This window comes from Gobio gobio (genome assembly GCF_949357685.1).
Source record: "Gobio gobio genome assembly, chromosome: 3".
NCBI classification, from domain to species: domain Eukaryota; kingdom Metazoa; phylum Chordata; class Actinopteri; order Cypriniformes; family Gobionidae; genus Gobio; species Gobio gobio.
Genome location: NC_137099.1, coordinates 37,530,923 through 37,544,983, shown reverse-complemented (window position 1 = coordinate 37,544,983; position 14,061 = coordinate 37,530,923). Strand labels below are relative to the sequence as shown.

The 14,061-nt window shown below is 39.6% G+C and overlaps 2 protein-coding genes across 2 annotated transcripts in view; one reads left to right on the top strand and one right to left on the bottom strand.

Annotated features, from left to right (window-relative positions):
* Nucleotides 1-655: 655 nt before the first annotated feature.
* cldng (claudin g) lies at nt 656-1,285 on the top strand (the record flags this gene model as incomplete). Its single annotated transcript, XM_079811734.1, has 1 exon — nt 656-1,285. One exon carries the CDS (start codon nt 656-658, stop codon nt 1,283-1,285), a length of 630 nt encoding a protein of 209 aa, XP_079667860.1.
* Nucleotides 1,286-2,500: 1,215 nt separating this feature from the next.
* htr1fb (5-hydroxytryptamine (serotonin) receptor 1Fb) overlaps nt 2,501-14,061 on the bottom strand; it is a 36,067-nt gene continuing 24,506 nt past the window's right edge. Inside the window, exon 2 of the mRNA XM_079811875.1 lies at nt 2,501-4,329. Within this exon, the coding sequence (XP_079668001.1) occupies nt 3,182-4,318 (1,137 nt within the window). The 5' untranslated portion in view covers nt 4,319-4,329 and the 3' untranslated portion in view covers nt 2,501-3,181. The remainder of the gene's footprint in view (nt 4,330-14,061) is intronic.

Here is a 14,061-nt window from a genome sequence, read left to right as displayed (position 1 = left end):
TGATTGATAATCAGCCAATCACTGATGGATAGTTATTAACAGCAGAAAACTGCATAAAGGAGCACACCGAAGTTGGTGTTGGCGTGACTCAAGGCTTTTAAAAGTATTGTTTGTTTTTTGCACATAAGCATAATTTGTGCTTGATTCAGGTCTTTGTTAAATCATTGTGATTTGATTGTTGTTGGTGTTCAAGCTCATCTACAGCATTAGAAGTTCTCAGGTAGGCCTAAAAGATGTTTATTGTGGGCATTTTGATTGTTACATACTAGTAAAACATGTTTCTGTCTTTAAAATGTTAAATTTAGCTTGACTTTACAATAAATCAGTGTAAGTTGTATTTCCATCAGTTTGGCAGTAGGGAGCAGTAAAGGTGCAGTCACATTAGCAATTTCAGTGAAATTTTCTCTATAGTCAATTTTGTAGCTATGTATGCCATTCTGTGCTCATATCACTTCCAATTGAGAGGATTCTTTTTTACAAAAAGGTGCATGGATAAATGAATTTTAATACTGCGGCATTCCCTAAAATAAGAATTGTCTGTTTTGATTTCATGGTGACTTTGTGTACCTCAAACTATTTTACGAAGAATTTGCTTGCTGGGTCAATTTACAAAAGAGCATTGCTTGCATTTATTGAATTCTCTCTTTTTGCAGACATGTCTACTGGATTACAGCTTCTTGGAACCACACTAGGCATTCTTGGCTGGCTGGGCATCATCATATCGTGTGCGATTCCTCTATGGCGTGTGACTGCTTTTATTGGAAACAACATTGTGACCGCGCAGATTATGTGGGAGGGACTATGGATGAGCTGCGTGGTTCAGAGCACTGGTCAAATGCAGTGTAAAGTGTACGACTCCATGCTGGCTCTTCCCCAAGACCTACAAGCCTCTCGGGCTATCCTTATCATTGCTGCCCTTGTTGGTCTAATAGGCATGTTTGCCAGTTTTGCAGGTGGTAAATGCACTAACTGCTTGGCAGATGGTTTTGCAAAGGCTCGGGTTGTCACAGTAGGAGGGGCCGCCTTCATCACTGCAGGAGTCTTGGGTTTGGTGCCATCTAGTTGGACTGCCCATAGGGTCATTGGAGACTTCTACAATCCTCTAGTGGCCCAGGCTCAGAAGAGGGAGTTGGGAGCAGCCATCTTTATCTGCTGGGGGGCAGCGGTTCTCATGCTGGTTGGTGGAGGCCTTCTCTGCAGTTCTTGCCCAAAAGGAAGGCAGTCCACTGGGGGTCGGTATATGCCGGCTTCTCAAAATGGAAGGGAACGCTTGGAGTATGTGTGACTGCAGGATGTCTGACTATTCTGAGAACTGATGTGTGAATATTTTACCTCCTTTTAAATGTCTGTTCGTGTGACCTTCTGTAAACTATAAATGTCTGTTCGTGTGACCTTCTGTAAACTAAAAATTAACATGTTGCTTAATTACTTTTCTATTGAGCTAATAAAATGTTTTTATCCAACAGAGGGCAGTATTGGTTTTAGTTTTTTCTAAATTATGGCGCTGGTAAATTTGGCACTGGTTTATATTGTACTGTGCCAATAATGACAAACAAATTAAAATGCCATGTGTACCATACAAATCTTATAATTAGAATTCCCTTTCATCTTGGCAGCTTCTTATTAAAAGATGGCGCTCTCCATCTGTTTTAAGAGAAGGTAATTTCTCAAGAAGGCTGTACTTCGATCATGAGTCATAATGTTTTCCATCATCGTTTACGGATACTGTAGTAGTGGCAAAGTATGAATACCTGTTCTGAAAATTCACCCATCTATAGTTATACTCTTAATTTTTATTTTAAGCAGAGGGCAAATGTAGCACATTCCCAAACGAATGGTGACACTTAGCAGTCAGTCAATTGTGACAAGCGGTTTTCAAACATAAGCTGTTTATTTGGCATACTGATTTCCATCTTCCATTTGAATAAAATGGCCTGCCTTTTCTACAGGGATCTTGCTGCGGTGCATTGAGCAACATTGAAGACTGCCCCTGGGAGAAGGGCTGTTGTCTGCCGCCTTTGCACAATGGTGCTCTGTTCCAGACCTTTATTTGTATATAGAATCAATATCTTAATTAGCTCTCTCTATATCTATGTGAATAAAAACTTGTAACACTGAGTCAGGTGTTTATTACGACACGTCACATCAACACTGGAAGTAACACTGAAGTAGACTAAACAAAATGATTGTATTGTGAACGGTAAACCAATTTTAATGAAGATCATTTCTATTATACTTTCATTTCTATTAAAATCACTTATACATGGTATAAAAACTATAAATGTTTGCATTACTCAATCTGTTATAGTTAAGTGATTAAATACGTCTTTCAGTTGTTCTGTATTTAAAATGATGAAAATACAGTACATTGTACAATCAAAAAAACTTGCAAAATCAAAACTCATTACAGACTTGCTCTATACTAGATCAGTGTTTCTGCAATTTTTAAAATAGGCATGACTCTTCCAATGCCGCAATTTGTGTCCTCTAAAATTTCTTTGGTCATGTGCTTGGAACTCATAAATCTGATATTTCGAACACTTGAAGGGTACATAATAATCAATAGTCATAATCATGTGGATAATCCCAACACACAAACATGTAATCCCAAACCCTCATTCACACACTTTAGAGAGCCCTCCAAAAAAACCAAAAAATCAGTCACTGTCAAACCATTCCATATAATATACATAATGTACTAAAAATATTAAATTTATATTTTCAAAAAAACATTCATCAGTATACACAGCAACTTTTGAATGGCTGTTAATGAAGAAAAAATATTTTGGGTTCAGATGGTGTAGTTATGGCATATCAGCAAGGGCTAACTGGTCCATGCTAACCAGCCAATCTTTTACCCCTTGGTGTAAACTTGACCAGTTGATTTACATAACATTGTGCATCAGACGCAATGTAATTTTATATGAAATTCTCCATTTCAAAATACTGAAATCTATGAGTGGAGCAAATGGTTTTTTTTTTGTTGTGTTTTTTGTTTACATGCATCCATGTACAAGTATACAGGCACTATAAACAATATACTGAAATGTCTCTGAAAGATGTGTAATTCTAGCAGAAGTCCATTTATTTACAGTATGAGAGGATTGTCATTGTAACTTGCAGCTTTCAACTCAAAAGGTTGTCAGATGAAACATGTTTTGTCTCTCCCTCCCAGTCAATTTCAAAGGACATTGCTGCAACAGTAGGGCAGAAGTTTTTTAAATGCTTTCTTAAAGTCCTCATTAAAGATGGTGTATATTAGCGGATTTATGAGGGAATTGAGATATCCGAGCCAGGTGAGAAAATCTGCAAGCACAGCAGAGGTGCTGCAGGTCAGACAAATATTCACTATCACCTCCTTCAGGAAAAACGGTAACCAACACACCACAAAGGCTCCCAGGATTAGTCCCAACGTGAATGCCGCCCGTCTCTCCCTAGCCCCAGGGTTCCTGCGGACCTTGATGAGATTACCTGACGAGGAAGTGGTGCGGCCCCTTTCTCCATCTGTTGATGGGTCGGAAAATGACTTCTCGATTGGGCAGAATGCGTCTGGACTGAGGGCGATGTCTTTATCAGAGCTCATTCCTGGAAGCATGACGCTTCTCACTGTCTGTTTGACTAATCGGCTGCTCCCTCTGCGGTTACGCAGTGTCTTCGCCGCCTTGTAGATCTTGTAGTAAAGAACCAAAATGAGGGCCAGTGGAATATAGAATGCTCCAAAAGTGGAGTAGACCGTAAAGGCCACGTGGTCGTGCTCAATCCAGCAGTCCATGACTTCCCTCTTCCCATCCTCGTGTTCCACACTGGAGGATTTCCTCCACACTAAAGGTGGTAGAGACACCAGCACAGATAGTGTCCACAGGGCAAGAATGGTTATGATTGCTCTTTTATACGTGCGCTTCTGGGAATACGCCACAGCATCGGTGATGGCGCGGTATCGATCAAGCGCAATGGCAGCCAGGTGTAAAATTGAACAGGTGCAGCATGTAACATCGACACCCAACCACAGGTGGCACACTATTGGACCGAGAACCCAAGTCTCTTCTGCGATGTACACAATGCTGACGGGCATCACTAGAACAGCTACCAGGAGGTCTGTCACAGCTAGAGAGCAGATGAGGTAGTTGGCGGGTTGGTGGAGTTTGCGGGTGATCAGGATAGCAGTGATGACCAGGGAGTTGATGGCGGTGGTCGCAACAGCCAGAAAGGAGAGAGTCAGGGAGAGGAGGATCTTACTGGGACTCATCCGTCTGGCCAGAACATCAGAGAGATCCACAGCTGAGCAATTGCTGGGGTCCATGGTGAAATTATTCGACATGCGATTGTGACCTGTAAGAGTTGGATAAAGCAAAGGTATGAGCAAGAGCATAACTCACAAGACAGAATTCACCCGTGATATTCATTGTTGGACATTGTTAGTGGATAAATTACATAATCTACTGAGAGTATGAAAATCTTATTTTAAGAGTGCTTACTTACTAAAATGTCACAGGTTTTGATCAAGTGCCCATTGCTGCATGAGGAAACACCTAAGTATGTTTTAAGACGTTTTTTCAGCTATGCAGATTGCTATGCTATGCTATTTTCAAGGTGGCAAATTTGTTTCCTCGTCCCCTTGTCCAAATTTACCACCTCACATAAACACACTATGGTTTTCAGGATTACACGGCACGTTTAAAAATATGCTGGGTACATTACTTAAAAGGTTATCACTTTTTAATTTTCTGTTTTGGGGCATAGGATTTATGCTTATACATGCCAAGCTAGATGAGAGCATCTTAAAATGTTTAGTATTTGTGTCACTCCTGGTGAAGCTATAATCTGGCCTTGCAGTAAAATGCTGATAACACTGAGAGACGTTGGCGCCGCCCTGTCAATCTAATACGCTCCACACAAGTTTGGCGATTAATTTTTCACAGTGCAGTGGAAACACACCAGTGAGCACATCGACTGCTTAAAAGGCAGGAAATAGATGGCCAACCCTGTCTTTATCAGTGACAAGCCATGCTAGTCAGTGTGATCATATTACTATCCTAGCTATTTTCTCCTGCTAACCACACGTCTCACTTCCAGCTGGTAGTTAGAGCAGGATCAGAATGTTCTAATCAGGCTGTTTAAACACTAATAGCACTCTGCTCTCTAATTATATTTTTAAGAATAAAAATTTGATTGGCACTATAAACACAGCGTTACTAGCATTTGGCTAAAAACACTGGCTTTGTACCAAAACATATAGTGAGCTGCCTTGCTGTTTTTTTTTTTTTTGAACCCTTAAACGCATACATCGGGTCTTTAGTGACGTCATTCACTACCCTCCTTCTCATTCATTTTTTTAAGTTTGACATCAACCTTCTTAGTTTTCTACAATCAATTCGTTATAAACACTATAACAAGAAAAAATAATACAATTGTTTAAAAGAATGCTCATTTTCAAATAATTTTTTTCAAAAAACAGTTTAGGGTCGCTACGACCCGAGGAGCGTAACATAATAAGTGCAATTCGCCTTAATTCCACAAAGTGGCAATGTCTGATACATAATGATGAAGTGACGTTTTAATCATAGAGACAGAGCGACAAGCGTCATAATCTGAAAACCACGCTCACTGGGGGGAGAACAATCCAACGCTCTCCATTGACTTTGTATTGCGTGAAGCGGCCTCCTTGTAATTTCTGACTTATAACAAAAACAGAACAATGTCCTAAAGCTTGTTTAGAACAATGTCTAAAAGCTTGATATGTGACAAAGTGTACAGCAAACAACCTAAACAAAACACAGAACCAAAAACCCAGAAGTTTTTTATAAGCTGTTGTTGACCCAAAAAAAGCATTTAGGGACAAAAAAGTGGATACAGGCAAACTGAGCGTGACACAGAACTACACCCACTAGAGGGGAACGTAATCAGCGACAGGAAATATAATATATAAAACTGACATTTGGATATTTTACTTAAAAGTGACAAAAAGTTTATTGCACACATAGGCACACTGAGTGTCAGGATCCCAAAATTTACACATTGTTCCTGCTGATGCTTCACTTCACTTCACTCCCCTTATCCATGTTAACTTAAACACTCGTTTCTTTGAGTCGACAGCTTATAAAAACTGATTTCTGTTTTTTAGCTTGTTTGCTGTACACTGTCACATAGCAGCTTTTAGACCTTGTTCTGTTTTTTTTTTGTTATAAGTCCGAAATGACAAGGAGGCAGCCTCACGCAATACAAAGTCAATGGTGAGCGTTGGATTGTCCCCGTGGGCGTGGCCTAAATGCTCGAAATGGCTCAGCGATTTACTGCAGAGCAAGTTCTGAACACAATCAAATATAAGTGTCACTGTCACATCATGGTGGATCTGGTGAAGAAGCTGTCAGTGATCAAAATTGATTTTGAAGATGTTGAAAATGATAGTTTTCCGAATAAGTTTGAGATGGCGAGCCAGATTCTGAATGTACTGAAATTAGGTCTGACGAGGACAATGATGATGGTATAAAACATATGATCAAACTGAACACTTCCAATCTCCAAAAAGTAACAAAATATGCTTTATTTTATTCTTCGGTTATCGTTACTTTAATATCACGAGAGTTTTATTTTATCGTGACAATTAGGGATCCACCCATGTTAGATATAGATCTGGGTCGCTAAAGATCCGAATTTGGAATAATGATTGGTGAAACGAACAACGTGACAAATTTAAAATGCTCTTAGGAATCAACTCTATGCATCATACAGCTAACGCTAACAAAATGTGCATAAGAGCCTTGATTCAAAACTGATTCCAATAGACTCTGGCATTAGCATGTCGCTAAGTTAGTGCTTTACGGTCAGGCTGTTTTCAAACTTGGTTTGTTTGTTTGGTCTGAACTCGAGTTCAACAGTGTTCACACTGTATTTTTTTGTGTGAACCTAAGTATAAAAGTGAGACTTAAGTTAAGTTCCCACTACTTAGCTTGTCTCACTTTTATACTTAGATTTTTATACCTTGAGATACAGTTACATTCTCTCTAATGTCAGTGCGTCAATCCCCGATCTCAGGAAACACACACAAATACACAGATTTACCGAAGCCATCAATAGCGGTTCACTTCAGCAATTTAGAATGCTTGTGTTCATATCAGCAGCAAACCATACCAGAGTTCACATGAACCATACCCCAGACCACCTTTTTAAAGCAGACTCAGGTACGGATTCCCGAGTTTGGAAAACTAGTGTTCAAATCATCCAAATGAACCAATTTATGACGTCAAACGAACATAAAGTATAAGTATTAAAAACAATCACAATACATAACACAAATATTCTGGAATAACCTTTGCATTATGAGCATGTTTGATTCTGTTCAGAAATGAATTCTGCATACATATGGATCCTAACAGAAATGGAACATCTGTGACTTAGTGACTTATCGGAAACGTTCTAAATAGATTGAGCCACACTTTGCACTCTTAATGTAAAGTGTGCAGAATGCTCAACTCATATTTGACTTTAATAGAATTTTGTGTTGGCATGTTGCAAAAGCTAATCTTAGAGGTACAAGATTTAAAATCTGCCATGTTAGCTAATGGCGATTTACGGTGCTAAGTTCTGCTGCCAGGTTTTCTGCCAATCACCTGAACCTATGCCATGTGACTAATCGCTGATTGACTGATGGCATCTCAACAACAGGCACATCAGACTAGCAGATAATTTGAGCTGTCATGTCAAAGGCTGCAGACAGGGAGATATAGGCTGAGCCCACCAAAAAGAACCAGTCACTGGTAAAACATCTACTTTAGTGAAATTAAACATTGGCAATATACATGTTGCTTGCAAATAATAATAATAATAATAATAATAATACAAAAAAAATGTAAAAATACTTTGGAATGGCCATAATGGAGAAAGATACTCTTTGACATCAAATGCAGTTCTACGAACAGGGGCTAATGGGTAGCCTACATTATGACCAGCAAAACCTAGTGCTAACCTGGGGTGCATTTACCATTCAATGATGTAACTCACAGCTTAACTACCATGTTGCAATACATCATTGAAAAAAATATATATAGCTAGTCATGACTGTTTCCTCAATTTGTAGTAAACATCCATTTGAACCACGCTGGTTCAACAATAGAAGTGTCGGTAATGAAGTCAAAAAGACGGTAAAATAATAAGTTCTACTAATTAATCAGTTCCAGATCGTATTAATGTCTGATTATTGCTGTAAATAATGAGCATGCACTGTAAACCCTAATGTTGTCTTTACTTAAACAATCAAGTAATCTTGACTAAATATTACTAGTTTAGTCAAGAAACTCATCAATATAAGTTAGTATAACTTGTTAACCTACAACATACATAAACTTAAGATTTCATGTTTAATGAACTCAAAATCATAATTAATAAAAATAGCTCGTGTGCAATCTTAAATTTGGTAAGTAAAAATATTTAGATATAAAGTTATTTTTGTTTGATTTTTAATGGCCAGAAGGAGTCAAGATTGTTTGGTTAAATCGTACATTACCATAATAAAACGCAACGCAGCCATGATTACACATTCTTCCTGGTGAAACTTTGCTAATGTAGCCCTAATTGACAATATTTTTATTGATGGGTTTGGGATGGTATAAATTAGATATCAAATTATTCTTTATTTGATTTGTATTATTGAAACATATTAGTTAATAACGTACACTTAACCATAGTTTAATTGTGCATTTCTGTGAGAAAGAACACCTTCAAAGCATGTGTCCCTTTTTGAGCCAGAGACCTTTATTTGTTGGTTTAGGTGTATTTTGAATAGCATTGTAGTATTATAATTTCAATTATAAATAATGTAATTTTCTTATATAATTTTGCATTGACTTAGTTAACTTTAATATTTTCAATTGTTTTTTCTGTTACTGGTGATATGAGACAAGAACGTGTGGAAATGTAAGTATATTTTCAGAAAAATACTGCAAACATACTGATAGTGAGTTGTTGTGGCATTAATGGAATTTCTGGTTTCCCACTAAAGTCAGCCAGGCCAACTGAGGTCCGAACCCTTGTCCTTCGAGGACTACCTGTCCTGCTTGGATACGATGACTCTGATTTCTTTGTCATGTTTTGTAAGTGAATCTGTTCTTAACCCGTTCACATTTGAAGAGCCACTTGTGCTCACAGTAGTTTAAGCATGTGCCAGAGAATCATTTTGATTTTAGAGCAATAGTCCACCCAAAAATGAAATTTGCTTAAAATGTAGACCTACTCACCCTCAGGTCATCCAAGATATAGATGAGTTTGTTTCTTTATGGGAACAGATTTGGAATGATTTTGAATTTAGCATTACATCACTAGAATGAGAGTTCAAATAGCTGATAAAAAATTATATATACGCGATGAGGACGTACAAAATGTAGATGTATGCCGTCATAACAGGACAATTCAAGATCAGCTCGTCTGAGCTGTCATTTTCTCAAAGGCAGAGAAAGACAGCCAGAACTCGGTTTACACCGATCAAAATTTCTAGCCACTTGGGGACAAAATTCAGGCTAGCGGAACTCATATTAATGTTGAAAAACCTCATAAAATGAAAATGTCATGCCATGGGAACTTTAAGTATAGTCAACATGAGCACCAAGTTGCTTGAACTTAAATATTTAAGTTTTGGGAGACTCCATTATTGAAATAAATTGAGGCAACGAGTTTACTCAAATCAATTAAGTTCAATCAACTTATTCGAGTTTTCAGTGTGGCATTCGAAAAGTAGGCTATTTTGCAATTTTTTTGTTCTTGTTTTGCTTAATTCCAACTAAACACACACACACACACACACACACACACAAAATAGAATGTAATATATAGGGGCCAGTTGTTCAAAGGTAAGCTGATTGGATTTTGGTTATCGGTGTCACAATTCACCAGTGTGAGTGCCCGTGGTTACCAACAGAGGGTACTCCACCCCGGACTGTCACTCCATCAAGGACTACATCTCCCATAATCCTTTGCCCGGACTCATCAGCACTCATTGATTACATCCACCTGCACCCCATTACCTTATTAGCTCACACTATAATAGCCTGGTCATGTCTATCATTCATTGCAAAGTCTTTTTTGTTGTATATACTGCATTTCTGAGCATTCTCCCTGGTTTCTTGTCTCTTGGTCTTGGATTACTTGCCTGTTCCACGGATTACCCTTTTGCCTGTCTCCCCTGTTTTGTTTGCCTTATTGGACTGATTACCTGTTATGACCTCTTGCCTGTTTTTGACTATGTTTGTGGATTATTCTAAAATAAAGCTGCGTTTGGATCCTCTACCTTCTGTCTAAGAGCAGTCCTTTACAGAAGACTTTGCCATGCACAGATCCAGCAGCCAAGTGAACGTCCGTCTACAAATTTGTCCAGCCGCACACATTAGCCCTATTGAGAACTATGTGCAAGACTTTATTGAACTGGCACATCTCTCCACACTGGACACGGTATGTCTTATGATATTTTTTCGAGGGGGATTATCTGAGCCGCTCAATTCACTCATGCCCTTGCTTGACCCTCATTGGACCCTAGAATATTATATAGACATTGCTCTACAACTGAGCGGTTCCCCATTTACTGTGGGTGTTGTGGAAGAGGAACACTGCACTCCCACAATATCCAGCAGTCCAGAGTCTAGTCCCGTCCTGGTCTCCGTCCAGACCCCAGTGACATTTCTTGTTTCGAGTCCGGCGGTCCCAGTTCCGATGGTCCCGAGGCTGGAGGTCCCGAGTCCTGACACGGCCAGGAGGGCTGTGCTGGGGTTTTTTTTGTGGTGGCAGTCCTACGTGCTTGGGAAGAGCACAGGGCTTCCTCCAGATATTCGGGACTGTTACTGAGCAGCCCGCGGTCGTCTCGGAGGAGTGTCCAGAGCCGCCCAAGTTTATTGCCTTGCTGTGGCCAGCCACTGACCAGCGTCCAGAGATGTCTCCAGCCACTGACCAGCATCCAGAGAGGGCTCCAGCCACTGACCAGTGTGGGATTACAAATTTAAGAAAGTACATTGCATTTAGCATTTAAGGTAAAAATTATGATATCAGATTAATTAGTCTGCTATGCAAATCTTCCAGACCTGTTTTATTGATTTCAGAGGCTCTAGCAAGAGTCTCCTTTCCTGCCAGACCTGTTTTCTCTATTTTGTTTTAAATGAGTCAGATCACTGAGATTCCACCTTTCGGAGCCCAGACGTTGCACCTTTTGTCTTTAATGGCTCTGGGATGGCTCTTGGAATTGGAGTTCCTGGCCAGTATCAGCATGCGAATAGTTATGCTGATTCAATGGGACTGGTAGGGCTTTCATAGTAGGGTGTGTCCTTTTACCTATACAACATTTGCATTGTTTTGTTCAGAGTGTCTCCTCCCCTGCTGTATAATCCCTCCCCCTGAAATATAGATAAATTACAATGTATAACTCCTTTAGTAAGACTTGGAACCTCAGCCGAAGAACAGCACGATTCTCAATAAACGAGTAACGTCTGCTTTAAAGATATCCCAACGTCTCCTGGTCTCTTCTTCAAACGAGGAAAAGGAAATTCACAACAGTTTTGGTGCTGTGACCCGGATAGAGTTCCAGCTTCCTCACCTGAAATCCAGATTGAAACTTCAAGCTCAAAGATAAAGATCTACCTAAGTTCCAGACTGGAATCCAGAGCGAAACTTCCAGCTGAACAAAGATTTCCAGACCGAATGTTTCTCTCAACCAAGTGTTGTGGTGAGTGCTGCTCTCTAATCCAAAAGAACCTTAAAGACCAGTACAAATTTGTTTTCCTCTGCGCTGCCAGAGAAGAGTTATCAGACAGCTGTAGGGTTTGGTTAACTAAAATACCCTCTAAAAAAGTTTGTTTTAGAGATGAGTTATCCTCTGTTTTCAAGAAGGGAAGATTAGCATACAGGCAAATTTTTGTGTTGTCCTCTGTTTTTCGCAAAGGAAAGTTAACAATAGTTGAGCTGTGTTAACAAGTTTGTTTATCAGAGAAATCAGTGTTTGTGTGTTTGGGTGCGGTAACAAAGAAATTCACAAATGTTAAGAAAGAATTCTAGACTGACCCCCACAACTGAAAAAGGTGGTCTCGCAGCTCCTTTATGGACAGACAGTGATTTCAAATCACAGTTAGGAGTGCAGGTGGATTTAATTGTCACAGAGAAAGTTAAGCAAGAACTAACGCAGAAAAATGAGATCCATCCAGACAAGACTTGGTCGATTGATGAATGTAAAAAAGTTTTAGGAGCATGTATTCGCAAGAACAATGTGAAAGGCATTATTTGTTGTCACAGAGAATTTGGTTTAGCGCTAGCTAGACAACAGTCTCAGAACATCTCAGAGCAAGAGAAACAGAACAAAGAACTCTGTGCTAGAGTAGCATCTTTGACTAAGAAATTGAACCGCAACAAAGCTGCAGAGAAAACTAATGTGAATGAAGCTATTCAGCCTGATAACGTTTATCCTGACTTGCAAGCTTTCTTTGAAACAGATGTAGCCATTCAATCAGTATCTGATGTGCCTGTTGATTCAGTCAAAGTATGTGGCGCTAGGAGAAGGTCAGGAATTGAGGTAATTGAAAGTATTCCTGCTAATTCTGTTGTCCAAGTTCAAACTGCCAAATTGCTAGGACCTAGAGATATCAAACGATTATCCCAGAGCTTGCCCTCAGCATGTACACATTTTTCTGAATTTAGAAGGACATTATTATGCCAAATGCATCTCTACGACATGTCGTTAACAGAAGTCACACAGCTAATGTCACAGATTCTAACTGAATCTGAATTCCAAAGTTTCGAGTCTGCTGTTACTTCTGAACTACAACATGCCAGTAAAGGCGATTTGAGAGAAGGTGTTTTGAAAATTCTAAAGAATATCATGGGACCCAAAATAGACTGGTCCAGAATCACTAACTGTGTGGAAAGGAAAGAAGAAACTGTGAGTGAATTCACTGAAAGATTTTGTCAGTCAGCTGTAACTTATAGTGGGATAGTTGATGATTCTGAATGTGTGCTAGATGACCAGGGCACTTTTGTTCGCGTCTGGTCAGATGGTCTTTTAGCCGAGTACAGAAAAGCATTGCCATTCCTTGATCTAACTTGGTCTAACAAAACCCTCAGAAATAACCTAGAAAGGTTAGCTACATGGGAAAGGGATGCTGATGTTAAGGCACAAGTGAGAGAAGCAGCAGCTACGTTTAGCACAAGAAATCCAGACAACAGATGGCCTAAGAGAGAAGGCAAATGTAACTACTGTGAAAAATCAGGGCACTGGGAGAAAGAGTGTAGGAAGAAGTTGCAAGATAGTAAAAGAAATACTATGCATAATTCTGTTCCTTCTCAGCCCGCCTACAACCCTGAAGTAGTTCAGACAGAGTACACTGAAACTTTAGGACAGCTTGCTCAGGCTCTTCTAAGAGCACAAAAAGAACAGGGATAGAATAAGACACGGACCAGTGAGGAGCCCAGGAAAGAAACGAATGCAACAGGCATTCGGGGGCCAACCCTGTGGTGAAGACTTCCTTATAGGCCTTTCCCCATCCACTAGTCCATCCTTTCGTCACTGTTCTTTAGGTGTCGCAGGAATTGAGAAATAGGGAAAGAAGAAACAACAATAGCAGACTCAGATTGAACAGATGAGACAACCCTGATGTTTGCTGTCTTTTAGAACAAATACTGCTCTGTTGTCTTTTGTTTTCATTCTTAATTTTTGCAGATACCACTTGATGGCTGTCCCCAGACCCATACACACAGACTTTCTCACCTGCGTATGAAGCCACAATCTCTGAAGGACAACTAGACCCACTACAGAGCCAACTGTCACGAAAAAAAATAAAAAATACACAACGCAAAGAATCACCTACGGGAACTTCAGTCTTCCATCAACATGATCAAGATTGCCTTGCTACTACTCATCATGGACATCGCACAAAGTGTAGACTCCAGAAACAACATATTCTTAGAGCTGATAAATATGTCAAGAAACACCTTGTTTGCTGTAAAGAACGTTTGCATGCCACACCTGCCTTCAGTAGGAGCAGGAATCCCATGGGTGGCACATGATGGGAGGAACGTCTGTATATAACATCCTGCTCA